The 27,598-nt window shown below is 48.5% G+C and overlaps 1 protein-coding gene across 5 annotated transcripts in view; it reads right to left on the bottom strand.

Annotated features, from left to right (window-relative positions):
- Positions 1–27,598, bottom strand: part of LOC102921553 (disks large homolog 5) — a 109,059-nt gene that overhangs the window by 30,377 nt on the left and 51,084 nt on the right. For all 5 annotated transcript variants that reach the window (XM_016003327.3, XM_076544625.1, XM_076544626.1 and 2 more), the window contains 9 exons: positions 26,770–26,953; positions 14,680–14,939; positions 13,364–13,676; positions 8,849–9,033; positions 7,224–7,349; positions 3,316–3,448; positions 2,407–2,534; positions 1,675–1,850; positions 1,278–1,381 (listed from right to left, as the gene is read on the bottom strand). In XM_016003327.3, coding sequence (XP_015858813.1) covers positions 1,278–1,381; positions 1,675–1,850; positions 2,407–2,534; positions 3,316–3,448; positions 7,224–7,349; positions 8,849–9,033; positions 13,364–13,676; positions 14,680–14,939; positions 26,770–26,953 — 1,609 coding nt within the window. The remainder of the gene's footprint in view (positions 1–1,277; positions 1,382–1,674; positions 1,851–2,406; positions 2,535–3,315; positions 3,449–7,223; positions 7,350–8,848; positions 9,034–13,363; positions 13,677–14,679; positions 14,940–26,769; positions 26,954–27,598) is intronic.

The following is a 27,598-nucleotide window of genomic DNA, read 5'->3' as shown; positions in this document are numbered from 1 at the left end:
CCCCTGAGGAGCCACACGGGGGATGAAGATGTGCTTACCGTCGAGAGCTCACCTAGCATACATGACACTCTACCCTAGGTTCCATCCCCAAAATCCTGGAGTGATTAATTAATTTAGAAGGAACCATGGGCAGATCAAAAGACATTAATCTCTCTCGGACATGCAGTCAAAAAGAAATGCAAGGTGAACAAAGTGAGGATATTATAGTTCCAAATAAGCTATAAAACAAAACAAAGCCAGAGATGAACATGCTTGAAACATTTCTGGAAGTAAACACGGTAAATTATTAATCATGGTTTCTGTCAGGATGGGAGTTCATAGACAGGTCCAGAACCAGATGACATGCTATCACTACTGTCTTTTGTACAACTGGATTTAACACGTGTGCCATGAAAAGGTACGTGCTTTTTCCACCTCAGTGGGTTGGTCCAAAGACTGACACATACAAACTCTGTTACTCAGCTAATGCCTACATTTCTCACTGAGTGCAGAGATGAAGGGGTCCAGAAGTAGTTGTACTACAGATGAAGTTCACTGCAGGCCTTCATACAACAGCAGACGGTGATAACAGCTCAGACGTCCGTCGGAGAGAGACAGTTCTAAGTATGCATAACCAAGCAGCCCAGCCTCATGAGGTAGGTACTGTTAATGAAGACTGACTTGGAAAGCCACCCGTGATGTAGAATGCAAACTGTAGATCCCACTGTTGTGTTTAAACACAAATGCCAGAAGACTGACATGAGGTCTGGGCTGCAGGCACCTTCCATGAGGGACAGATCTCCAGGAGTGGATTCAAGAGAGAAGAGGAACAACTACAGTTTTCTCTATATGTGTTTTTTTTTTTAAATCACTTGACCATTTTACAGCAAACAGGTTTTATTTTGATAATTGGGGCGGGGAGCTAAAAGAATAGGCATATTGTTCAGTTAAAAATGATGTTTAAAACAGACAATGACTCTGAGGCAGGAAGATTGCTTGATCTCTCAGAACACACACACCCTATTAGAAAAACAAACCACATAGATACTCATTCTTGGACAACTGTCTGGAAAACTCACACATTGAGGAGTGCATAAGAGATACTCTATTGCTATCAGTGTTCAGGAGCAACAGAAACGATTCTTACCTCCTTCCTAGACTGCCTACAGCATTCACTGCTGCAGTATCTCAGCACTTTCCTTAGGAGAAAGCTTTTGGGGGGTTTTGTTTTTTTTTTAATGTTCACACGGTGCAATGTCTGTGTGTAGCAGACAATTTGCTCTGTTCTGGAGACTCACCGCAACAATCCTGTCTCCCACGGCGAGAGACCCCTCTTTGGCGGCAGGGCTTCCGGGTACCACAGCAGCAGCATACACTCCATTCTCCAAACTGATGCCACTGTCTGCAACCACAGGAAGGCACTAGATGACCTGGCCTGGCTGTCCCAACCCAAATTTGCTGACTAAATTTATAAAAGGGACTGAAGAATCCCACTCTGTGACACTCCCACCACGGGCTCATCACACCCTGTCTGGTGAGTCAGACACTTGGGACTCATAGGACACCGCACCAGGGGAGCATTTGGGCTGCATTAAGACACCATCAACAGGCATCCCCAAGGACATGATGATCCTGCACACACACACAATTCCTCTCCAGCAGAGAGGATGCCAGGCTTATCGGCAGGCCCACTACCTTTCTGTCCGCTAAGGTTGATGTGCAGAGGGGTGACGACCTTCCCACCCAGGGACTTCCTCCGCCTCACGACCATGTTGATGGCTCCCTCTCCATTGAGGAGTGCCTTGATGGCCTGCTTCTTGTCCTTGTTGATGAGGTCCACGTCATTAATTCTCAGCAGCCAGTCGTTGACCCTGAGGAGGGACAAGGCCAGGCAGGCACCCACTCAGACCCTGGGACCTGTAGCTAGCTGCCCCTCACTACCATGTCCATTTACAGGTTCAGATACCATCCACACTCATGAAGGTTTCCGCCTCCAGGGCATACATTTGTGCAACTCACAGGTGCTGGAATTAGACAGCTTGGCTTCAACTCCTGACTCTGCCAATTACTAGCTGTGGAACCTAGCCCTGCTGTCTTACAAGAGTCCTCGTGTGAAGGTGAGACAATATCTGCATCTGCCTCAAAGAATTCCAAAGATGAAAGATTAAATGATACAGTGTGCTTACACCAGTACTTGGCAAGTAGCGAGGGTGGTGTATCACTTTATCGTCTTCACTATTTCATGGAATGAGCAGGCAGTGCCACTTCCAACTCTCATCACATACTCCCTGAGCTCTGTGCTACCCAGAGAAGCAAAACCCAGCCCCTGGTACCATCACTTGGCTGCCATCTGTCTTCCTCAGGGTACTCTACATTGGGTGGGAGGGCCCCTTTTCCCCTCCAGGGGTGGGCTTCCTCAGCTCTTACCTTAAGCGACCATCAGCGATGCTTCCTTTGTCCACTTTAGTAACAAATATGCCACAGTCCCCAGGGAAGCAAGGCTCGTTCACGCCTTCCGCCATGTCAAAGCCAAGCGCTTTCAGATCAACGTCCTCCTGTCAAAACAGCACTGGCAGGTCTTTACCAAGCAGGGAGGAGAAATGCCCTGGACCCCAAGCTGGGCACTCAATCCTTGAGCTGGAAGTGTATGAACAGCTAGCTGCACCTGATTCTAGCTACTGCAGACATTCCTGTCAATGTGGCCCCTGGTCCTCCGCTGGGGCCCTGCCTACCATGGGATTTGGCAGCACCACCATGAGACACAGGAGTGATGTAACCTGGCTTGGACGGTGTGCTGGTTAGTTTTAAGTCAACTTGACATAGGCTAGTCATTTGAAAGATGGACACCTCAACTGAGAAAATGCCTCTATAAGGTCAGACCAGAGGCAAGCCTGTAGGGCATTTTCTTAATTAGGGATTGATGTGGGAAGGCCCAGCCCATTGTGGGTGGGGCTACTCCTGGGCTGCTGATCCTGGGTTACATAGAAGGCAGGCTGAGCAAGCTATGGATAGCAAGGCAGTAAGCAGCACCCCTCCATGGCCTCTGCATCAGCTTCTATCTCCAGGTTCTTGCCCTGTTTGCATTCCTGTTCCTTCAATGATGAACAAAGATGTGGAAGCATAAAGTAAATCATTCCTCCCCTCCCCAAGTTGCTTTGGCCATGGTATTTCATTACAGCAATAGCAACCCCAACCAGGACAGATGGCTACAGGGAAAAGACACATTCCATCCCAGTGGAGGTAGCCATGAAACAAGACCCAACAGAGCCATGCTCTACTCCCTCAAAGTCATCACACCGAGAAAGTGGATTAGCACAGCCACCCAAGGCAGCTCACCGTCTCTCTCTCAAACTCCACAACTTCTGTTTCCCACTCCATGGAATCTGTGTCGATGGCTGAATCGTGGGAACTGTGGGCCATCAGCTGCCGGAACCGGGCCTCCTTCTCCAGCTGGCATTCCATCTGCTCCCTGTGAACAGAGAGATCTGTGGCCATGGCCTTTTGAAGGGGAAGCCTCTTGCTGACTCAGCTCCAAACTAAGGCAACCACTCCTGGAAGCGAAGTGGGGCTTCTTCCCCCTGGCCCTCAGCTTCCTGATAAGCTAGGGTAAAGCTTTCTTAAATTATCAGTGGGTTTCCATAGCCGTGCTTTTTAAACACAGAAAATCCTCCCAAAATTTGCCTAGAGGTATAAAGCACTTCAGATCAAAGGCCAGCAAGAGGTCTAGCACAGTAGTAGAGTGCATACAAGGCTCAGTGAAGAGCTGTGATGGCTAGTCTTTCTTAAAAACAAGTTACGGGTGGCCACAGCAGCCAAAGGCATCGGATCCCCTGGAACTGGAGTCACAGGAGATTGTGAACTGCCTGACATGAGGGCGGGTAGCCAAATCAGGTCCTCCACAAAAGCAGTGCATTCTCTTAACAGCTAAACCATCTCCCCAGCCACGGGTTAGTCTTAACTACCAACCTGATTGATTGAGTTGAGGAATGACTTGACTAGTAACAACTAGGGATGTGTCTCTGAAGACTATCTCTAGAGATATAGTTCTCAACAGTCCTAATACCGCCACCCTTTAATACAATTCCTCATGTTTTGGTGACCTCTAACCATAAAATTATTTTTGTTGCTATTTCATAACTGTACTTTTGCTACTGTTTATGAATCGTAATATAAATATCTGATATGAAGGGTATCTGATATCATCCCCCAAAAGAGTTGTGACCCACAGGTTGAGAACCGCTGCTCTAGAGACAGTAAGATAATGACAGCTGACTTGATCTATAAGTTAAGCCTTTCTTTGACTCCTAATATGACAGCACTATCGGGAGGTGGTGAAAAGTAGAAAGTGGGGACTCTAGAGGAGGTAGGCCACTCGGAATATGTCCTTAGGGTCAATCCATACCATGCCTCAGCTCCTTTTAAAGTCCCTTTTTTCTCTGTTTCCCATTAAGTGAACAGCTGTCCTCCACCACATGTCCCCCCCACACCATTATGTTCTGTCCCAAAACATGGGGGCAAGCAACCATGGACTAACACCACCAGGACCATGAGCCAAAATAAATTCCGCCTCTCTTGTGTTGTTCGTGGCAGGTATGATGTTGCAGACACAAGAAAGGAACCAATCCAAGAACATTCAGCTAAAATGCAGGAGGAAGAGATTTAGGCTACCTAATGCCATCTTAGAAACGAAATACAAAGTAAGAACTGGTGACACAGCTCAGTGGCTAGACGTGTGTGCGGCGCAAGCCTGATGACCCGAGTTCAAGCCCTGGAACCCACATTAAAAAGCTGGATGTGGTGACATGCATCTGTAATCCAGGCACTCCTACAGTGAGGTAGGAGGAGGAGACGGGAAAATCACCCAGACACTTGCAGGCCAGCCAGCCTTGTGTAGACAGCACGCAGAAACAAGAGACGTGTCTCAACAAGATGGAAGGTGAGAGAGGACTGACTCCTAAAAGTTGCTCTCTCTCTCTCTCTCTCTCTCTCTCTCTCTCTCTCTCTCTCTCTCTCTCTCTCTCTCTCTCACACACACACACACACACACACACACACACACATACACATAAATAAGTAAAAATAAAAGTCTTAAAAATGATGATGGAGGAGTCATTCGATTTGAGACTTCCTCTAGAGCAGCTGCAATGGAGTCTGTGTGACGACACTTGGACCAAAGCTATGGAATAAGTGACCTAGAAACAGCACCAAATGATGCAAAGGTACAGGAGCAATTCATGGGGACAGACAGTCCTCAAGCAATGATTTGAGCAGGTCAACATCCATAGTTTACAAAGAGGGGAGATGGACTGGAGAGGTGGCTCTGGGGTTAAGAGCACTGGCTGCTCTTGCAGAGGACCCAAGTCCAATTGTCCAATTCCCAGCACCCACATGGCAGCTCACAACCATCTATAACTCCAGTTCCTGGGACCTGGACACCTTCTTCTGGCTCCTGCTGGCATTTGCACTCAGGCATATACACATAAATAAATAATAAAATAAATCTTTAACAAAAATTTCCCTTCAACTAAACCTCATATCTTTTCTTTAATTAACTCAAAATATATCACACATTTGTAAAACATTTTGAAAGAAGCTGTGTATGATGGCATATACATGACAGTAACCCCAACACTGAGGAGGATGGTGAGTTCAAGGCCAGCCTAGCTACATGGTAAGACCCTGCCCCCCAAAAAACAAAGGCTAGGGACGTAAGTTAGCAGTCAAATGCTTGGCTAGCATCTTAAGGCCCTGGTTCAAATCCCAGGTCTAGGGAAACAAGCAGCCTTGATGCTGAAGGTTACATGGGAGACTTTTAGATACAGAACAAATTCTTTAATCAACAAGTCAGACTTTATCAAAATTAACCTTAACTGTGGGGGAAATTCAGTAAAGAAGATGGAGGAAAGACTGGAAACCTCATCAGGACGAGGTGATTTACATGGGATAGCCTACTTCCTAAAATCTGGGCCCAGGCTGCCTTTGAGTTCATCTGTGCTGCCGACTGACATCTAAGTGACCTACCTTTGTTTCCATGAGGATAGGCTGCCAGGTCTGTACCTCTCTTAGCCGTGGCTGCTCTTGGATGCTAATTCAGCTTCTGATTCCTCCTCCTGGGCCATCATCCTACCCCCATCAGAATAGCGTGGCCCCATGTTCAACATGGTGCTCACTGAGATACCCCGCCTGTCACCACAGGAGATACCTATGTCTCTCCAGACTGAAGGTTCCCAGGGTAGCAGCAGAGACATCCTTACCAGCAAGTCCCCAGTAAGAGAACTTAGCAGAGAGGAGCTCCAAATGCAACCATGATGAATGAGCAAGCAGAACCCAATGCTTCTTATATATTCTGGCCCAAGCAAAATGCAGAACCTCCTTGCAAACCACACTCGGGGGCTTCCAGGGTTCCGCTTAAAACGGATCATTCTTTCTTTTTATTTCAGTGCTAGATGAAATGAGAGCCTTGCACTTGCCATGCTCTACCGATAAGCCACATTCTCAACCGATGGGATTCAGTACCTGATTCCATCCCTTGGTCCTGGGCAAGGGCCTGCCACATTGCCTCTGGATTAGAGTACCCAGCTCTGGTGTAGGTTATTTAATAATGAAGCTATTGATCTTGGTAGATCTCAAATGGGAGAAAGGGAAGCTGCCCCAAACAGCCCTCTAAATGGGCATCTCAGGACATAAGTAGAACAGACCTCCAAGCCATAGTTACAATTCCCTGGAAAACTGTCTGCTGTTACTTCATTTGCTTGAGTGTATGCTCCTTGGGGAGGCCTGCCTTTCTCCTCCTGTGCACTTTCAGTCCCTTTACTACAGCAGTGTGGTCTGTTTAATTAGTGCTACTTGCTTCGTGCTTCTAAGGGGCCAGAGCAGATATTGAATACATTTTTTGTTGAGTGAATAAAGGAACGAATAAGGAAATAAATGAACTATGAATGATGCTGGCATATTTGTCCCCAAATAGACTGCCTGGGGACAGGACCTTCCTTCCCATGTGGTGCTTGATCTTCCCATGCCTGGCATGAGATGCTTGTCTCTCCTCCATGAGCTTATCAATGGGCTGGTGCCATCTTCTGTGAACTGGCAATGTTCAAGCCCATTCTATACATATAGCACAGTACGGCAGAGTGAAGGGAAACAGTGACAAGTCCCTGTTCAGTGCACTCAAGGCTGCTCACCCAAACAGGAGAAGAGATAGTCTAGGTATAAGCCCACCCCACTCAGATAACACCCAAGCCTACTTGAGTTCCTTAAGTTCACGGCTGACATCATTCTTCTGCTTCCGGGTGTCATCCAGGCTACGAAGGGCTTCAGCCAGCTCACTCACAGCCCGATCTCGCTCTCGCCTCAGATTGTCACATAGGGTCCTGGTAGAAAAAGGAGAGGTCAAGGTCACTGTAAATGGCAAGAATACAGGAAAGTCTTGTGGTCTGCCACACCTGTCAGCCCCTATTCTCGAGATTCAGCTTCACCAAAAGGAATGCATGACACCACCCAGACCAGCCCACTATATAACCAGACACCAATCAGATCTCAATGCCCACCTTTCACACATTCACTCTTCCAGCATGAGCTCTGTGGCAGTGGAGCCCACCTGGTGGGGTTCAGCACTCCAATGCCCACAAGTTCCTTAAAGGACCATACACAGGGCTTTCTGGCCATGCTACTACCAGGCTGAGGGACACTTAGTCAGGACTCAGACCTATGTCTCTATACTCTATTTAGGTGCAATGGGGAAACCCGGTAAGATTCTGAAAAAGAAACCCAAACCATTTCATCCACCAAGATAGCATATCCAAGCCCACAGCAGGAGGGCCTGTGGTTGGTCATCTCTAAGATAACGAGCCCTATGGCTGGTCCCCATACCTCCAGAGCCCAGAACCTCTACCTCCCTGATCACAACCCAGAAATAGGATCCAACTCTGGAAGAACATGGAGAGCAAGCCAGAGCAAGGGCACACAGGAAGCACCCAAAAGGCCTCAGTGCTCCTCCCACACCACACCAAGCACCTATCATCCATCTTCACCTCCTGATCCACCCTGCCAGGGCACACGCCTGTCCCTTTCATAGCATGGGGATGAGGGGGATGGGGTTTCAGGATCCCTCATCCACCAACTTACTGTACCACCTCCACCATCCCTAGTTCTGCGCCTGCCCAGGATCTTACCCACACTCCTCAGCTTCCAGTCAAGACCCTCAGAACCCAAACTCAAGGATATTATCACTCTACTCCTTGTGATTCTCCAGACCAGGACCTGGCCACATCCAAATCCCTCCTCAGAGGACACATTGCATTCCCTCCAACTACAATGCCCATACTTCCTTTCCTGCTGAAAAAACTTCACTCAAGCTTCAAGTTGTAGCTCAAATGGCACTGGGCCTGGGAGACCTCCTTCCACCCAGTGCCCTACATGTTCCAAGATAGCCTGGCTGATGACACTTCCAAGTACTGTCCCCCCCACACACCCCGACACAGAGCCCCTACTAGGCACAGACACAGGGTAGTCTCTTCTAAATTATTGCTGCTCAGGAACCCAAGATGTTGACACAGTAGACATCTAGCAACACAGAGGAAAAAAACAATAGACACATTTCATACAAGTTACTTCCATCAAGTCCTTAAAGAGAAAGATGGTTTTGACCTGGTCATAGCACACACTCAAGATGTCCAAAAGAGAAGCAAGAAGGAAACACAATAGAAAACTCTAAAGCCAAGAAGTGAGGCAAGAATCAGCTCAGGGGGAGAAGAAGGCACCACAATCCCTGCCTTCTTACCTGGACACACGGCCAGTGACTGCAACCCTACCAACAGACCTCGGTGCACAAGAGAAATATAGGACCACACCCATCCAAGAGCATCCTTACCGGATGCTGTCACGCTCTGCCACAATTTTGTCCCGCTCCTGAAAGGCCCAGTCCCGCCGGCACTTGGCCACGTCTGCTTCCTGGAGGGCTTCCTTCAGCTCCTGGCACAACGCCTTGCACTGCTTTCGGAGGATTTCCACCTCTTTGTTGGCTCTCCCAGCATCCATGGTCACTGTGTCTTTGATCTAAGGGCGAGAGGTAGGTGAAAGGGGTTACCCAGCCTTCTGACCTGGAAACCTTACCAGTTCCAAAGGGGAGCTGAGGCTCAAGAGAAGCTCGGGCACTTACACCTGAAACACACTAGCATTCGTCTCCCTGTGAGGCCCTTCCCCTTTGCTCAGGATGCTGGCCTCACCGAGCTCAGGAGGTGCACATGCATGCATAGAGAACCAGTGCTGAAGAATGGGGTGGGTCCCATCCGCCTCTGCCTCCCCTTGATTCCCACTGGGCTCCTCCAAATTGCTGGCCTTTGAGACGAAGCACCCTAAGACACTGCTCCTCAGACACTTTAGTGAGATGGAGTAGGGAGATTAAAAGTAACAGTGGAACTAGGGAGCCAAGACAGTCCAGGTGACAGACCTCCGCCTGAGCCCTCAGTTTTATTGAGGACACACTGCAGGAATACAGCAGTGACTTCCAACAGTCCTACCCTTGCCAAGAGACCATTCTCACTGGCGCTTCCTCTCCGCCTTCTGCTGACCTCTACACCAGTTCGCAGCCTCCAGGAACTCAGCCTGGGGTCTCACCCTGCTATCCTCAGTGGTCCTGAGGTGCCAGGTACTTCTGAGGCCTGGGCTTGGGAAGATAGGGGCTGTTTCAGAAGCTTCTCACCTGAAAAGGAGCCTTCAGGAAGGACCCAAGGGCCGCACCCAGTCCCCAGCAGATGCACTGCCCAGCCGAAGGCCCCAGCTGTGGGCCAGAGAACACGGCTTCCAGGTGGGACGGTGTTTCTATTCGGACACCTTCCCTGTGGCAGTGACCCTCTAAAGCACCATCTGCTGCTGTGCCGGCACAGCTGAGTCCGCTCCTCACGCAGACACAGCTGTACCCAGAGGACACGGTCCTGCCGGCCAGGGTATCTTAGACAGCCCTGTCTATACACAGTGCTCCATTTAGGGGAGTGAGCTTGGACCTGGGAGAACTTCGCAAAGGCGAACTCCAGGAAGACTCTCTGTGGTCAGGGAACCGGATGAACTGGAAGGCCTATCCAGCTGACCTTGCACAGGTGGCCAAACAATGTGGTCATCATTCCTTGGGGCCACATCACACCTAAGAACCAAAGATCTGCCTTCCTTTTGGCTAATGTCGAGTGGGGCACGAACCTAGAACAAGGTGCGGAGAAGTTGAGAATGTCAACTCAGGCGGCTGCAGGTGGGGGTAAGGGAGGGGGTTCTCCCCTGCTGCTTGCTGACTCAGAACAACGCCTGGAAAAGATTCCTGCCTCAGCTGACAGGCCACCTGTCACCCAGCCAACACCCCCTGCACAGGCCCAGAGGATTCCAGACTAAAGGGCATGCCTGACTGCCTGAGTGCTGAGAACCAAGGGCTGAGGGCTATGGCTCAGACGTCAAGCCTCCACATTAATGATGCTCACGGCTGGAGGCCAGCACCAGGGGGTAGTGGGTGCTCTTCATACTTCTCTGTGTGCATGACCACAGTCTACCCCGGTCACTTCTGAAATCTGAAAATCCCATGGAGCAGGCTTGCTGTCTTATCACAAGTTCGCTTTGTAGGTGTTCAACATTCCATGACCTCTTTAGCCTGGAGACCGATTTAGTCATTCTCCAAGGTGGTTTGTTTTGTTGTGTTTTGTCTTGTTTGTAGTTTTGTTTTGTCTTGCCTTGTCACTGTGATTTCCTACCTTGATATTTACATCCCCCTCTTTGCAACAAGTACACACTCAGATACTAGGACACACAAAGGAACAGATGGGCTATCTAGGACATTTACCAAACTACTGACTTATTAAAAGTTCCTTTATGGTGGGCATGGTAGTGTACTCCTGCAACCCCGGCACCTGCACTCAGAAAGCAGAGGCAGGCAGATCTCTGTGAGTTCAAGGATGACCTGGGCTATACCGAGAGTTCCAGGCTAGCCAGGGCTACAAAGTGAGACCCTATGTATAAGAAAAAAAGAAAGAAGGAAGGAAGATGGGTTCCTTTACATAATTTTCTTTTCTAAAATTTCATCAAAGTCAGACAAGGCAGGCGGCTCAATGGTGTCCCCAGCACCACATCCCCCGCCTCCTTCTCTCTCTCTCTCTCTCTCTCTCTCTCTCTCTCTCTCTCTCTCTCTCTCTCTCTCTCTCTCTCTCTCTCTCTCACACACACACACACACACACACACACACTGTTGCACTACATGCTCCTCTTGGTGTTGACCTTCACCCCAATGGTCTGGGGGACATCGATCCCTCTGTATGGGACTACCATTATTGGCCCATTTTACCCATTTTACAAACAGTTGCACAGAGCTTATGCTCATCCTAAATGGGCAAGAATGGAAAAGACTCCTATCATTCCAGCTCCATGGGGACATAACTGCTAACCATGTTTTCTGTTTGTGTCACATGAAAACCATCCCTCTAGGACAAATGTGACTACCATGTCCAGTTTACAGAGAAGGACAAAGGCAGTACAGGTAAGAGAGACGAGAGGCCATGTGACTGAGGAAGGCTCAGACTCCAGTACACAGCCTCAGTCCTTCCCAATGTACACGGCCCCCACCTCTACCTGAGCACAGAAGGAACCACTGCAGGCAGAAAGGCCGCCTGTGTGATGGCTAATCTTGGTTGTCAACTTGACACACCTAGAGGAGGAAAATGCAATTGAAGAATTGCCTCCATCAGACTGACCTGCAGGCATGTCTGTGGGACATTTTTTTATATATTAGATTTCTTCTTATATTTTTGTGTCTGAGTATTTTGCCTGCATATATGTATGTGCACTGCATGTGTGCCTCATGCCCACAGAGGCCAGAAGAGGGCACTGGATCCCCTACAATTAGAATTACAGATATGTGTGAGCCAACATCTGTAGTGGGTCCTCTGAAATAGCAGCCAGTGCTCTAAACTGCTGAACCCCAACCTCTGTGAGACATTTTCTTGACTGCTAATTGATATTGGAGGGTCCAGATCAATATAAGCAGGTGGACCTGAGCTGTAAGAAAGGTAGCTTAATGTGAGCCCTGGAACAAGCCAGTGAGCAGCATTCCTCCAGGGTTTTGCTTCAAGCTCCTCCCTGCTGAACCTCCTGCTCCAGCTTCCCACAATGATGGGCTAAAACCTGTGAGATGAAATGAACCCTCTCCTCAACAAGTTGCCTGGGGTCATGGAGTTTAGCACAGTAACAGAAAACAAACTAGACAGGTAGCCTGGTCACCCCATCCCCACCCTGCCTCATGCCCGGTACACAATGATCTCTGTAGAGTATCCATGCCAATCTTCCTGGCCATACTTTCTACTTCCCGCACACAACTTTGCATCCCTGCATCCTAACAGACCTACACAGAAAATCAGACACATGGAGTAGAGGCATGAATCAAGAACCTCTTTGATGGGGGTGGGGGGTAACCTACTATTCCCACGTCTAGAGACTCTTGTCAGAGTCACACCATAACCAAAGGGCAGAAGGTCTCCATGCCTGTCTTTTCCCAGAGGAGCACACCCGGACCAGAAGGGAGACTCATCAGCGGTGAGGTAGAGTTGGCCAGGCAGGAAAGCACACAGGTAGGTGTTGAGCTGAGAGGCCCAGGCCTGCTACCACTGAACACCTCCGCCCCCAACCCTGGAGGCACCATCCCAAGAGCAAGGCTTTAAGACAAGGCCTACGGCTCAGCAGAAAGTTGTGCACACAAGAACTTGGAATGCCCTGAGAAGAAAACCAGAAACTCCTCTGAGTACACAGATGGCTGGTGGACAAAGGCCCCCAAGGGTGCTCTTCTGAATCCATGAGGCCATCAGGTCTATGCAGCTAAGAACTTTGGTCTTGGGACCTTGTTCACAGAGAGTCAGTCTGAGACAATACAAGATGGTCTGTGACTCCTTAAATGTAGCTCAACATTCTACCAGAAAGAACAGCATATTTCTCCTATAATCAAACTACGTTATTTTGAAACAAAGAAAGCAATGTTAGTGTCACAGCACAGCAGGGACAAACAAGACCTCCTGATGACTTAGTGTGCAATTTTATAATATAGCCTGGCAACCTGGGCACTCAAACAAGGTCATGAGGCTAGCTCAGTCCTCCTGCTCATGAGGTACCTTGCACCCACTCAGCCGTGCATGTCCTCTGATGTCTTCCCGTGTCCAGGACAATGGCCAGGCACTCTGTCCCATTTCTTCTCTGGACCCCAGACCAAAGTCAAACACCAAGCCTAAGGCCAGCAGATACCTGAGTGGTATTTCACAGCCCAGCCATTGATAACCTTCAAAGAGAAGTCCCTGCCCCCTCAGACCTTCTCTCATTCAGCGCTCAAGAACTCGGTGGCCGCCTCCTGTGCTCAGCCACTGCCTACCTGTCGCAGGGCCTCCATCTCCTCGCTGGCTGCCTTCTTCTCGGACGTGCTGCTCTTGAGCTTGGACTCCGCCAGCTCCACCTCTGTCTGCAGCTTGTCCAGCTCGGAGATGACCTGGTCGCGCTCGCTCATGATGAGCTTATACTCGCTGTACACAGCGTCACGCTCCTCCTTATACTTCTCAGACTCCTTGGCGGTTTTCACCTGCTTGCTTCTCAGCTCCGTCAGCTCAGACTGCAGCAGCTCCATCTCCCACTGTAGGTCCTTGTTCTGGGCTGTGGCCTTGCTCAGCTCGTGGTGGATTGTCTCAAACCTGGGGAGGAAAATGTGAGGTGGGAGGGGCGGGGACCTGCCATGTCAGCTGTGAGACTGCGACCCCCTGCACCAGCCCCACGGTGGCAGACAGTCAAGCGTAAAGTCTTGACTGAGGTCATTCTGTGCACCCCCAGAGAGAATGGTCACGGAGTGCTAGTGCCCTGGGCCTGGAATGTTTCTCAGCCTTTAACGAATGCCAGAAATTGAACTGAGGACTGCATGCTCTCCACTCTACTAGAAAGAACAGCACATTTCTCCTATAATCAAGCTATGCTAATTGTTTTGGGAGGGGAGCAAATAAAATAATACCAGAATCACAGCACAGGAAAGGCAAACATGGCCTTATGATGACTTACTGTGCAACCGCTTTATTTTATAGATAGACCTAATACAGCCTTGCAACCTCGGTACTTGAACAAGGTCATGAGGCTAGCTCATTCCTCCTGCCCAGGAGGCACCTTGCACCCACGCAACATTTCCTGAGATGTGTGTCTGAGAACACTGGTCCTTCAGAGGCTCCAGTACCAAACAAGTACAGTCATGTTGGTCTGGGTCCAAACTGGCAATTCCTAAATCCACTTACATACAGAGAATTTTCACAAGAGACAGGTGAACACTGCAGGAATGCACTTCGTGCAATACTGTCCAGGGTGGGAATCCTATCTAAAAGCAATGATCCTTAATAAAAATGAAATTCCAATGGACACACTGCCCAGGACACACAGACCACCCTCCTTTTGCATTTTCAAGGTGGATGGCCACTATGGAGAGGTTTACATGGAAATCTAAGAGTCAGGGTGCTCACGACACAACAGGGTGCCCAGATGAGAGGAAAGGAAATAATTTCAAGGCTATGCAGTATCAAACATAATGTTCTCAGGTGTTTTCCTCCTGGAAACCTTATAGATGACCAGAAGCCCACAAAAGACGAGAGCCCCAGACAAAGAGACCCGTTTTGCTCCCCCAACACACAGTGCCCTGTGCCCAGCCTGGGCTCCTACCTCCTCAGAGAGAGGGCACACTGGTGCTGCAACTGGATGGCTGTGTCCCTCTGCTGGGTCAACATCTCCGTCTGCTTTTGCAGGCGCTGGTTCTCCTCGCCCAGCTGCTCCAGGCGGCTCAGGTCTGAGTTGTGCATGGCGACCTTCTCGCTGTACCTCTTCCGCAGGGCATCGTAGTCCTTCTTAACCACTTCCAGCTTGTCCATGGCCGTGTCATACAGCTTGTTGAGGATCTCTGACGAACCATTGTGCTTCAGCACCTGGGAACCAAGGACTCATGTTTACCAAGAAGCAAGATGGGCGGAGCTCCCTTCTCAGGAGCTCACCTTGGGCCCTCAGAGGGTTGTGTGTGTGTGAGGGGTGGGGGTTGTCATAAGGTCTGATGCTGCTAGCGCTGTATTAACACGGGGCTGATCCGTGTAGATTCACTCCTTCTCGAATGTTTGTGCTACAGAGAATCCCCATTCTATACACAGGAAGGTTAGAATGGCCAACCTGAGACTTCTGTGTCAGGAAAGGCCTGTGTTTAAGGCTGCCTCCTGACAGACTGGCTGGCATTGGGAACCTGATGGTAAGCAGTCTTCAAAAGAAAGACAAGCCTATACTGAGTCTGAAACTTTGATCCCTACTGAACAGAGAACTGTGACCAACACCCAGGAACTGAGTGACATGTGGGCTGTTAAACTTGCATACTGGAGATTAAGTGTATCTGGTACAACTCCCCTGGTAGAGGAGCTGAGAAACCTGGACCTGGTTTACACCACATCCCTTCTCCCTCCCCATGTTGCCAATTTTGCCTTGTGTCCTATGGCTACAATTTTATCCAATGATGAGGATTATATATTGAATCTTATGAGTCAAAGGCAAATCACAGAACCAAAAAATGGTCCTGGGGACTTTCTAACATAAAGACATAAAATGTCCAGTGTTGGTCTGGGCACTGGCAGTGTCGGGCAGGACAGAAAAAGACTGTGCCCCATGGTCCTTTCATCCCAGTGCTAGGGTGGGACCACCGATGGAGCAGGAACATATCTTCCTAAGCTGACGTAGGCTTTCAGGAAGAGTACAGTGTCCCGGAGATGCTTCTGAGCAGTGAGAGAGGAAGGCTGTGAGGAAAGCAACCTCCTGGAGATGTCTTCCTAAGAAAGTGACTTCTAAGTGTAGGTAACAAAGAAAAAAATAACCAAAAAGCAGGGATGCGGCCAAAGGCAAGGACACCAGTGCAATGGTTGGGGGTAGACCACAATGTTATGAAGAGACAGCAGGAAGAGGATTCGGAAGATGTCAAGTTCAAGGCTCTTAGACAAGGCTGAATCCTGAGGACACAGCAGGCTGTGGGAGTCTATCAAACAAAAGAGAATTCTAAAAAGGAGCGTGGTGGTGCATGCCTTCATCCCACTACTCAGGCAGGCTGTGGCTGGAACAGTCTCCAAGTTCGAGGTCAGACTGAGCCACATAGTAAATAGCATGCCAGCCATGGCTGTGTAGCAAAACTCTGTCTCAAAAACAATAAGCAAAAAGCAACAACAGAAACCCAAAACCAAACAAACAACCGCCAACAAGAAAAAGAGAGAACATGAGCACAAGAATGCATCCTGCTATAAACTGCAGGAACTCAGCTTCACCTGGGGTGCTGTCCAAGAAGAGAAAAACCAAAACTAATACACAGGAGAAAATGAGTTAACAGGCAGCCGGGGATTTGCTGTACTGAGTACCTCTCAAAGATCCTTAGCCCTGGGTGACTCACCACCTCTGTGGGTTTGCTTCCTTATTTCTCAAATGACAGGAAAAAACCGGAAAGGCTGGCTTAGCCCTCCTCGGCTCCCACAGCCCAGGCACAGCCTTTTTCACTGCAAGGGCCCTGCATTATCAACACCATCTTTACGGCCCAGACAGTCACAACCTTGAAGCCTGGAATATTTCCTCCAGAGACAGACAGATGATCCACACAGAAGGAACAGCTGATTCAAAAATCAAAACTGAGATGGAGAAATGGCTCTGTGGTTAACAGCAGCTGCTACTCCTGCAGGCGACCGGGGTTCAGTTTCCAGCACCTACACTGCGGCTCACAATGGTCCGTAACTCCAGTTCCAGGGTTCCAACACCCTCTTCCGGCCTCCAGAAACGAGCTTCACTAGCCTCCTTCTGTCTTTCATTTTTCCTTACTTTGTAAAAATGTAGGTAGCCTAGATGCTAAACATATTCCAGTTTTCCTACTTCAGCTTACTGAATTCTATTCTTGGATTACAGCATGTGCTCTGTCTGACATCTAGCCCTGTTGCCCATTCTCTTCAGAAACTGTTCCTTTCAAAAGGAAATCTTAGGATATTGAAATACAAAACTTATTTACAAGGTAGAAGGTAAAAAGCCCACTGTATTGTGAAAACACCTTTACTCTTAGGAAACATACATTGAGACACAGAAAAAAACCGGAGGCCAAGCACCATTCTGTCACTAAAAAAATCTCCTTTAAAAGAGGAGAAGGGAGGAGAAGGGATGGGGAGAGGGTAGGAGGAACAGCAGCTGTGGCAGAGACAAAAGCAGGAGCTTCTGGTCCTGATGGCACAAGGCCTGTAATTCCAGCACTTGAGAAACAGTAGCAGGAGCAGGAAAATCAGGAGTTCGCGGACATCCTTAGCAACGTGGCAAGTTAGAGGTCAGCCTGTGCCATGTGAGACCTTGTCACAAAAAAATAAAACAAGGGCTGGAGAGCTTGGTCAATAGTTGAGAGCACCTGCAGAGGACCTGAGTTCAGTTCCCAGCACCCAGCCGCCATGTGGCTCACAACCTATACCTCCAGCTCCAGAGTATCTGGTGCCCTCTCTTGGCACCTGCACAGATAACAAATGTACAAGCTCATGCAGGCACACACACATATGCACACGTTTTTTAAAAATAAATCTTTTTAGAAGTTGTTTTAAAGAGGAGGTTTGGTTTATATCATTTAGTTGGAAGCTCACCCATGTTGAGGGATGGACGAATTTCCTTCCTTTCTCAGGCTTAAAGCTACTTCATTATCAGGACAGTCCATCATTTTGTTTGTTTCTCTGTCAGTGGTCACTTGAGTTTCCATTTACCTATCAGCTAATGTGCAACTGTCAGAGTTTTGAGATAGTGACAGTTTCACTAGCTAATAAGTAGACCTTTGTTTAAATTTTTAAAGGTTTATTTTTATGTCGTGTGTATTAGTATTCTGCCTGCATGTACATCATATACATTGCCTGTGGAGGCCTAAAGAGGGCTTCAGATGCCCTGGAACTGGAATTGCAGATAGTTAGGAGCCACCATGGGCATCTTTTTTTGTGTCTGTGGATTCTCTACCTTTGTCTTCTAGGAATACCCATTTCTAAACTTTGGTTTTCCTTCTTTCTCCTTTCATTTCTAACCCAGGACCTCTTGCATGCTGGGTAAGAACTCTACATTCAGCTCCTCTAGGAGCTAGTTTTAAATTCCAGCCACCTTTCCTGGGTATATCCATCAAAATGATCTTCTGCCACCATGTGGCCTGTGGTGTCTTTGATGCCAAAGTTTCACTTTTCACTATGGCAAAATCCATCAAGGACCTTCGTAGTCTGGGCTTCGGTTACTTTAAGAAAGCCTCTTCTTCCCCACCTTGAACCCATAATGTGATTCTCTTGTTGTGACTTCAAAAAAGTAATCCAGTTTCATTTTTTCCCATTGAAAACCTTTACCTCCTTGAAATATATTTCTGTGCATGGCTTGAGATGGACAGAGAAGCAACTGCGGACACCTGAGGTGTTCTGGAGCAGGTAATGAGCTCCAGAGGACATCGGGGACACCCTCAGACAGTGCCACCACTGAGACATGAGAAGACCATCCCACCAGGCCAGGACTCACCACAGTCAATGGAACACCTCTACCCTGCACCTGTGTCTGGAGAAGGTCTGGCTTCTGCACTGGATTACCGTGCTGGACAAATACCTCAGATAGTCCATTTAAGACTGACTTCATGTTTCACTCCCTAATCCTCCTCCTTCCCAGGCAGGGAAAAACTCCGAACAAAGGCACCGTTGCCATTGTCTGAGTTCCCCACAAGGGGGCAGCTGTGGGTAGGCAGAGGCTCCCTAGCTATCATTAAGAAACACTCATTTTCAAGGCCCCGAGCTTGGCGGCAGATTACCTTCACCACTCCACAACAGATGCAGGAGTTTGTACCACCACAGCTCATTCCTTTACTGAGAACCAAATGAACTAACTTTGAGAGCTTAGAACCAGGTATGCTGGAAAATCCAGGTTGCGGGAATCAGGCTACCAGGATACGCTTTCGTTCCTGGTAAAACAGGCCAGGCCTAGGGAAATGTGTCCTTATATGTTCGGCACAGCTCTGACAATGTGGTGAGTGGTAGAGCCAGGAGAGACTGGTGAGACAGAGCCACCGTGGTTGCCCCCACGGCACAGTGGCGTTTCCTGGGTAAAACCCTGAGTGAAGAGGTCTTGCTTGCTATAATCCCAGCTCCACCTCCCTGTACCTCCTGGCCTCTGGCTCACTGCAGCCTTGGAGAGGCACTGGCTCACAAAGGACAGCATCCAGACCTATCCAGACCTTCAGAGAGACTCCCAGGCCCCAAGCATTTCTCAACTTCTCTCACAAGGGCTCAGACTCAAGCCTGCACTTTATCATCAACAGCCTCAAAGAAATTAGAGAGAACTACAGTCATGTGAATTCCCAAGAACTGGAAAAGATGCTATCTGCCAGTCTAGAATGTTTCCTGTTCATCATTAGAAGATTATGTTCTTAGTGGAAGGTTTTACACACACACACACTTTTCTGTTGTAGTGATTTAAAAAACACCCTGGCCAAAAGCAACTTAGGAAAGGAGCGGGTTTATCTGGCTCACAATTCCAGCTACAGTCCACTATGGAGGGGAAGTCAAGACAGACACTTGAAGCACCATATCCACAGTTTAGAGCAGAGGGAAAGTAAACACATGGATTTTCATTACTTGGTCTCCGCTAGCTTTCTTTTCAGGGCCCAGTCTAGAAAATGATACACCCCATAGTAGGATGGATGTGGTGGTTTGAATAGGAACGGCCCCCATAGGCTCATATATCTGAATGCTTGGTCATTAGGAAGTGGTACTACTTGAGAGGAACTAGGAGATATGGCTTTGTTGGAGGAAGAGGTCACTGAGGGTGGACTTTGGGGTTTCAAAAGCCTAAGCCAGTCCCAGTAACTTTCTCTCTTCCTGCTGCCTACAGATCTGACTGTAGAACTCTCAACTTCTCCAGCACCATGTCTGGCTGTGCACCGCCATGCTTCCCACCATGAAAACAATAGACTAAACTTCTGAATTGTAAGACAGCCCCAATTAAATATTTTCCTTTCTAAGAGCTACCATGGTCATAGTGCCTCTTCACAGCCATACCACAGATTAAGATGTTGGGTCAATGAACCATCAAGGCAATTCTCCACAGACATACCTACAGGCCAACTAATCCACACAATCGCTTATTAGACTCCCTTCCCAGGTAATTCTAGGTTGTGTCAAGCTGATAGTTACACACACACACACACACACACACACACACACACACACACACACAGTTGTGGTCACATGTTCAGCTTCCCAGACTAATGGAAGAGGAAATTATCTGGGATACCTTGGGGAAAAAGTCAACTTTCACAGATTTAAAAAAAAAAAAAAATTAAAACTAGACATAGAGCAAGGAGAGAAGAAACTCAATCTGGTTGAATTGATGAAAGAAATGTTCTGTGTGGACACAGAAATTTTATTTGTAACAATCACAATTTTAAAGACACATACAAGGGCCAGCAAATGGCTCAGTGTATAATGGCACCTGCTGTGAAGCCTAATGACCTGACCTGAGTTCAATCCCAGAAACCCACATGGTAGAAGGAGAGAGAACCAACTCCTAAAAGCTGTCCTCTGACTTTCACATGTGCCCTGTGACATGTGAGCACATCTACCACTCCCCACTGCTAAATAACTATAACAATAATAATTTAATATATGCACAAAACAATGAGAGATACGTTTGTGTCAACGGAATGTAATAAGGCAGGAGTTTTAACAATTCAAATAGTCACATACAGCATGGAGGTCAGACACCACTAACAATGATAGAATAGGTTTCCAGATGTTCAAAGAAACAATGTAAGGAGACCCATGATACACTGACTGTAGGGTTAAAAAAAAAAATCAAAGGAAAATTTGGAGGAGAAAAGAAAGCTTTTCTTTTAAACATGACATGGGAAAAAATGTAACAAAGATGTTAATGGTGGTAAAAGTTGGTCATTTCTACAAAGTAAGACAACTGAATTTGGAGTGACTTCATCACTGTTTTTATAATTTTCTTCTTTTTTAACCAAAGACTGTGCATTAGTTTAGGACAGGAACACTGGTACAAAAACATCCTGTATGTCGCTTTCCCAACCTAGGAGCTCCTCAGCATGCCTGATACACCCCCAGAGGAATCCAAGATGACCCATTTCCCACCAAGGAAATGGATCAAGGGCCAGGCTCCAGCCCTCCGCCTCCTCCCCTATAGCTCACACATAAGACAAAGCACCTGTCTGCAGCTCTCAAGCGACAGGGCCCAGGCCCAGGGCAACCCCCCTCAATGGGGACGGCCTCATTTCCTCTGAGATAAATCATGCAGAGGACTGGAAGGCCCCACAAATCCCTCCAGCAAACATGCAAGGCAAACAGCACCATTTACCCTGTAAGGGCCTCTTCAGGTTTACAAGGCGTGGGAGGAGCCAGGCAACAAAACTAGCCTTGTCCAGTGAGGCTGACCTTTGCCTTTAGGCCCAGTGGGGAGCAAGCCTGTGGCCATCCCACATCATCTGCCCCCTCTGTGGGTAGCCTTCCTACTACCTGGCCAGTGTCTGTGAAGGTGAGAAGGGCCAGCTGAGTAGAACAAGAGGCCTAGCAGCTCATAGCCTCCACCACCTCTCCCTCTGGCAGCCTAACCTTCTCTCTTCGTGGGGTCCCAGGCTAGCACTTGTTGAAAACACAGACTAACTAATCTGAGCTGGGAACATCTGTGACCAGGACCAAACACAACAGACCCGCAAGGGCCACAGCTATCCCCAAAGAAAAGGAATCAAGTAATGCCACAGAAGGCCTTCCCATAACACATGTGGGGTGAGCAGGGAAGGGAGGGGGGAGAATGGGCAGGGACAGTACGTGTGAATGTGTGTGGAGATTATAGGTCCTCAGCAGAATGAAAGACAGGAAACTATGCCCCCCCCCCCCAGGGAGAAATATCATCATCATCATCATCATCATCATCATCATCAGTTTTGACAGAGGGTCTCATTACATTGCTCAGGCTAGCCTAGAGCTCACAATCCTCTTGCCACAGCCTCCCAGGTGCTGAGATTAATAGTCATGGGCCACCATGCCCAGTAAAGACTTTTTTTTTTAAATAAAATTTGCCAAATGGTTTAAGGTTTGTCTATATGTATTATTTTCATGCGGACTAATATGAAAGGGCTGGGCCACATTGTACTTTGTATTCACTGATTAATGAATATCTGGGTTGTTTCTACTTCCAGGCTACTCTGAGCAATGCTACTACAATCCAATGTCCTCTAGTTTTGTGTGAATACCTATTTTCAGTTCTGGAATGGTTGGGTCACCTGGTCATCACAGTTCAAATTTCTGAAGAATTGTGCATGGCTTCTCATAGGGTTACACCATTTTACACCACCAGCGACATCTGAGGGTCCTCATTTCTCCCCACCCTATATGAAGCCACTTTTAACTCAGAGTGAACAAATTTGAATAAAAGCAGTTTTTTGGTTTTTTTGCCACACAGAGAGCACAGGGTAAATGCTTTAGAGTTACCTGGCGTCATTCCACCCCACCACAATCACGAGACCATGAGGGCTAGACTGAGACAGCCCCATTCTTAACCTCAACATGGCTGTGGGACTTCCGCTGGTCTGAGGTGCAGCCATAAGCTCAGCTGACAAAGTGCTTATCTAGCATTCACGAGGCCCTGGATTTGATTCCTGACACTGAACCATGCAGTGGTGAATGCCTGTAACCTTAGCACTCAGGAAGTAGATGCAGGAGGATCAAAAGTTCAACATCATCCTCAAATCCATAGCAAGTTCAACACCACCCTGTGATATATGAGATCCTATCTCAAACACACACAGACAGATAGACAGACAGACAGACAGACAGACAGACAGACACACACACACACACACACACACACACACACACCCCTCCTGAACCCAGAAGGGCCAGGGAGAGGACTGTCCTGTTGCAGCAGCCTTTCTGCTTCAGGGGGAGGTAGTGAGTCTTCCCTGCTGTCTACAAGGCTCTTCCACTCAGCCAGGCTCTGCTACCCTGGGCTGCACTGATTTCCCCTTCCGGGCACTTTATCCATCCTGAGACTCACTGATCCCACAGGTGAGTCACAACCTCTGCACAGCTCAGCTGGACCACAACAAGACCAAGTCCCCAAGGGGGAGGGCTGGCAGCAAAGCCTCCTGCAGCTTCGACTCCACCTCATAGCTCCCCGCACTGAGCCTACCCTGGATTCTCCACAGAAGAACTGGATTGAATTAACCCACAGGAGCACATTTTCAATAGGATACAGTGGGTAGTGGAAAATTCTGAAAATAGCCTCAGGACCAGTCAATAGGAGGCCAGCTTAATCAACTGCAGTGCTTTCCCAAAAACATTTCCTTCGAAGGGGAATTTGTCCTAAGAGAGAGTAAGGCATCTGATCTACTCAGCAACGAGACGCACTGCATGAGATTCATCGGATGGCGATCTGCTCTCCAGACACAGACAAACCTGAAACATGCTGGGAGTTACCGCTGTGCAGAAAAAAGAAACAAACTTTCTTTTTATTTATATTTATCTATAGTTCCACTCCTTTGCTATTTCTTACACATTAACTTCACAAAAAATAAAAAATTATAGCAACAAAGACAACAAAGACAAAGCCATGTCCCTCTTCATCTGAGCCCCTGAACTTGCAGCCGTTCAGTGAAGCCTAACAGGACAGAGGAGGGCTCAGACCCCCTGGGGCTGAGAACTGTGGGGCAGGGGCATAAGGACCCAGAAAGAGCATGGTGTGGAGAGGGTGGCCAGAGGAAGTGCGAGTTGGGGACACACAGGGGAGCTGACTGAGTAAATGACCAGGAGGTGCAGCACATGGTGGCTTGAGCCCGGCATCCTAGCACCCAGGAGCTAAAGTAAGTAAAGTAAGCATGCTCTCGGGCAGCCTGGGCCGTGTTTAAAGTCAAACAAACGAACCCAAGTTAACCTAACTGGGCCCCAATCAATTAACTCTCAGGGCCATTTTAAAGGGGCGTCCCACAGATGAAAAGGAGGGAAGTAGAATGAATGTAGGCTGAAAGTGGAAGCGCAGCATGTGAGTCACAGCTTTCACTATGCATACCAAGACGCCATACTAAGACGTGGATGCAGCTGTGGATGAGGAGGGACTGATGAGGTCTACGGGAAGCACAAGTCGTCAAGAAGCAACGTGTGAAAACATTAGCCTTTTACTTTTTTTTTAAATTTATTTACTTCTTTCCTTTATGTGTATGGGTGTTTCGCCTGCATGTAAGTCTGTGCACCACTTGTACGGCTGTGCAGTGCTGTGCTGCACTACCCAGCCTGGTGATTTCTTGCTTAGCTTTGAGGGTCAAAGGCTTCAATCAATCTCAGTCTCTGTCTATCTCTCTCCTCTCCACTCTCTCTTTGTCTCTGTCTGTCTGTCTCTCCTCCCTACTCTCTATCTGCCTTTCTACCTGTCTGCCTATCTCTCTCTCTGTCTGTCTCTCAGCGAGTGCGTGCGTGCGTGCGTGCGTGCGTGCATGCGTGCGTGCGTGCGTGCGCGCGCGCGCATGTGTGTGTGGCACCACCCAGTGTATGTATATGTCAGTACTCAGATATTGCTGACATCCTTTCTACTGTGAGAGTTTGGGAAGGATGATATCCCAATACCTATGCACACATTTAGCACTCAACTCTTGCTTTGGGAGGGAGGAGATTCTCACTGTTTCTCACTGACTGCAGCACAGGCGAACCCGGCCCTCACTGTGCAACCCAAGATAGCCTTCTCTCTCAGCTGGGGTTAGAAGAATGAGACACCATGTGTGGCAGATTCTCCCTTGTAATACTTTTAAATAACATTTTCCCCATCAAAAGGAATGAAGGAAGCCGGGCGGTGGTGGCGCACGCCTTTAATCCCAGCACTCGGGAGGCAGAGCCAGGCGGATCTCTGTGAGTTCGAGGCCAGCCTGGGCTACCAAGTGAGTTCCAGGAAAGGCGCAAAGCTACACAGAGAAACCCTGTCTCGAAAAACCCAAAAAAAAAAAAAAAAAAAAAAAGGAATGAAGGAAAAATAAATGGCTGGTACTGGAGGCGAGAGAAAAACTATAAAATGAACCCGGGTGGCTGGTAAGCCAGAGACCAAGGTGACAAAAGAATACAGGAGCCACGTCAAAAGGAAGAGGTAAGCTTGAGGAGCCACCACTGGCCAGCACGGGCTACAACACAGAGAGAGAAAGAAGGGAAGAGGGAGGAGAGAAGAAGGGGTGAGTGGAAGCCAGGTAACTACAGTGGAGAAGCCTGGAAACACCAGCTTTGGAGTGACCAAGAACAGCACCAGAACCTAGCCACAAACCGACCAATGGGATTCAAGCACATAGCAAGGCTTCTCTCATAGTCCCATCAAAGATGGGCAGACTCAATCAAACCATGAAGATCCGATAGACCCGAGCCTAGGGGAGTCCCATAAAACAGCTGGACTGTAACCTTCAACAGGATCAAGGTCATGAAAGTCCTTGAGAACCGAGGGAGACCAGACAGAGAAGGCTGCTGGGTAGTACTTCCTTCTGAACTGGGTCCCTTACTAAGAAAACACATTCTTACGAGGACCAGAGGGCTGAGGCAGGAGGAATGGGAGACAAGAAATGGTGAGTGAGGGGTGGAGGGGATGACCAGAGTGTGTTATTTGCATGGACAAAACTGGCAAAAGAAAAATCAACACGCTGTACAACTAACAGGTGCTTTAAAGGGATTCTTGTTGCTGGCAGAGCTGGGTGGGGTCTGATGATGATGATGAGCTGATGCTGACACAAAGTAGAATATCCTTGTTTATAAGAAATACACATGGGTGTGTTTGGGGTAAGAGGCATCGATCATACTGGTGAAGATGATCTTGGGTGTGGGCCAGGGATTCACTCTAGCACATTTGCAAACATTCTACCAATTTATAATACTTCCATAATAATTACTTTTAAGAATCGTGAGTGAGCAGAAAGCAATAAGGATGTCACGCTAGATGAGCAGGTGAGTTTAGACTAAGCACACCAGCTCTTTCAGAGGAACCCCAAGACTCTGCTGTCTCTTAGGGACTAAAACTGCGATGGGGAGAAATTTTTCCCTTGAAGCCTCAATCTCCCACCCTGTGCACTCAGCCTGTCAAAGTCCTTCCCACATTCCTGGCTATCCAGTCAACTCCAGACTGGAAGCTCCAGGATGGGAGAACTGTCCAGCACCACTCACAGAAAACAGGGCTGACAATCTGCTACTCAGGCTTGTCACTGTGAACCAAGAGCTGGGCAAAGTGAAGAGAACACATTGGGATGCAGGAAGAAAGAAGGCCACGAGCATGACAATGAGAGGCATCCATCTGGCATTTGCATGGGGCTCTCCTCCTTGCAACCTGTTTTCCACCTGTGATGTCGCATGACCCCTGCAAACCAAATGAGCCGCACACACCCCCAGTGCCCTGCGATACCCCAAGTTGCATGCCTCAGTGCACACCCTACTTGGCAGCATCTGAAATGTTCATGACCAGCAACTGTGTGATTATGTGAGTAGTCCTTCTTCCTTATAGGAGACAGCTTCTAGCAGATTAAGGCGGTTTGTTCGCCAATATTCAGGTTCCTCAAGAGACAGACTTCCCGGAAATGCTCGTTAAAGGTCATACAAATGAACAACTGGGTGGAAAGTATTTGGATGGGTGGCTGGGTGGGTGGATGAATGAATGGATGGCGGGAGAGTAGGTGCACAGACGGGCAAGGAGATGGCGGACTTTAGCCTGCCCCTGGCTCCGCCGTCTTACCTGCTGCTGCTGGGCCCGGAGGTCACCGATCTCCTTCTGATCCTCCTCCCTGAGCCGTTTCATGTCCTCCCAGGACTGCTGCAGAAGATTCCGCTCACGCAGCAGCTTCCCATTCTCCCGTCTCAGCATGTCCACGTCGTCCTTCAGCTGAGTCTGGTCACTCAGGAGCCGACTGTGGAGGGTGCTGAAACCCCACGGGCACATTTAGTCCTGACCAATTTCTCCCCCACACCCGTCTCCAGGAACCACTAGCCCCAGGTCCCCAAAGAGATTAAGACAATGGCCACAGGAGTCAGGCCAGCAGCACTCAGAGGAAGGCCAAACCCAAAGAACACGCAAACTCCAAGAAGACTCAACCCCAATTCTGAAAACCCCAACACCAAAAGGGATACAAATATCTCCAAGGAAACGAGACAGCCCCAACCTGTGCCTATATGTCCTGGGGCCTAGGGCACCATGGCACATAGAGGGCATATATGCTCTGAGGGAGGTCAGAAGCCCCCAGGAGAGAATGCCCAATCTGCCTCCCATGAGAACAGGCTGTAGTAAAGCCCCCAGCCAGAGATCTGGAAAGCTTGGGCTGCCTGACCCCTGCCTTGTGTTTTAAATATTTTTTTTTTTTTAATCTACCAGCTCCTAAGGCTGACAAGGATACTGGGAGGGGCTAACAGTTTCTTTCATACTTAGCAAAACTGAGTCCAAGAGGCACACGTCCTCTGGCAGAAGGCAGGGCGCTTGCTAGAACCAGAGCCCCGGACTCTGTCTAGACACTGAGAAGGGCACAAAGTGGCTACTCCACAAGTACTGGGGCCCCTACCAGCACAACACT

Source organism: Peromyscus maniculatus, chromosome 9 (assembly GCF_049852395.1).
Source record: "Peromyscus maniculatus bairdii isolate BWxNUB_F1_BW_parent chromosome 9, HU_Pman_BW_mat_3.1, whole genome shotgun sequence".
NCBI classification, from domain to species: domain Eukaryota; kingdom Metazoa; phylum Chordata; class Mammalia; order Rodentia; family Cricetidae; genus Peromyscus; species Peromyscus maniculatus.
The sequence above is the reverse complement of the archived record's forward strand: the minus strand, read 5'-3'. Positions and strand labels throughout refer to the sequence as shown.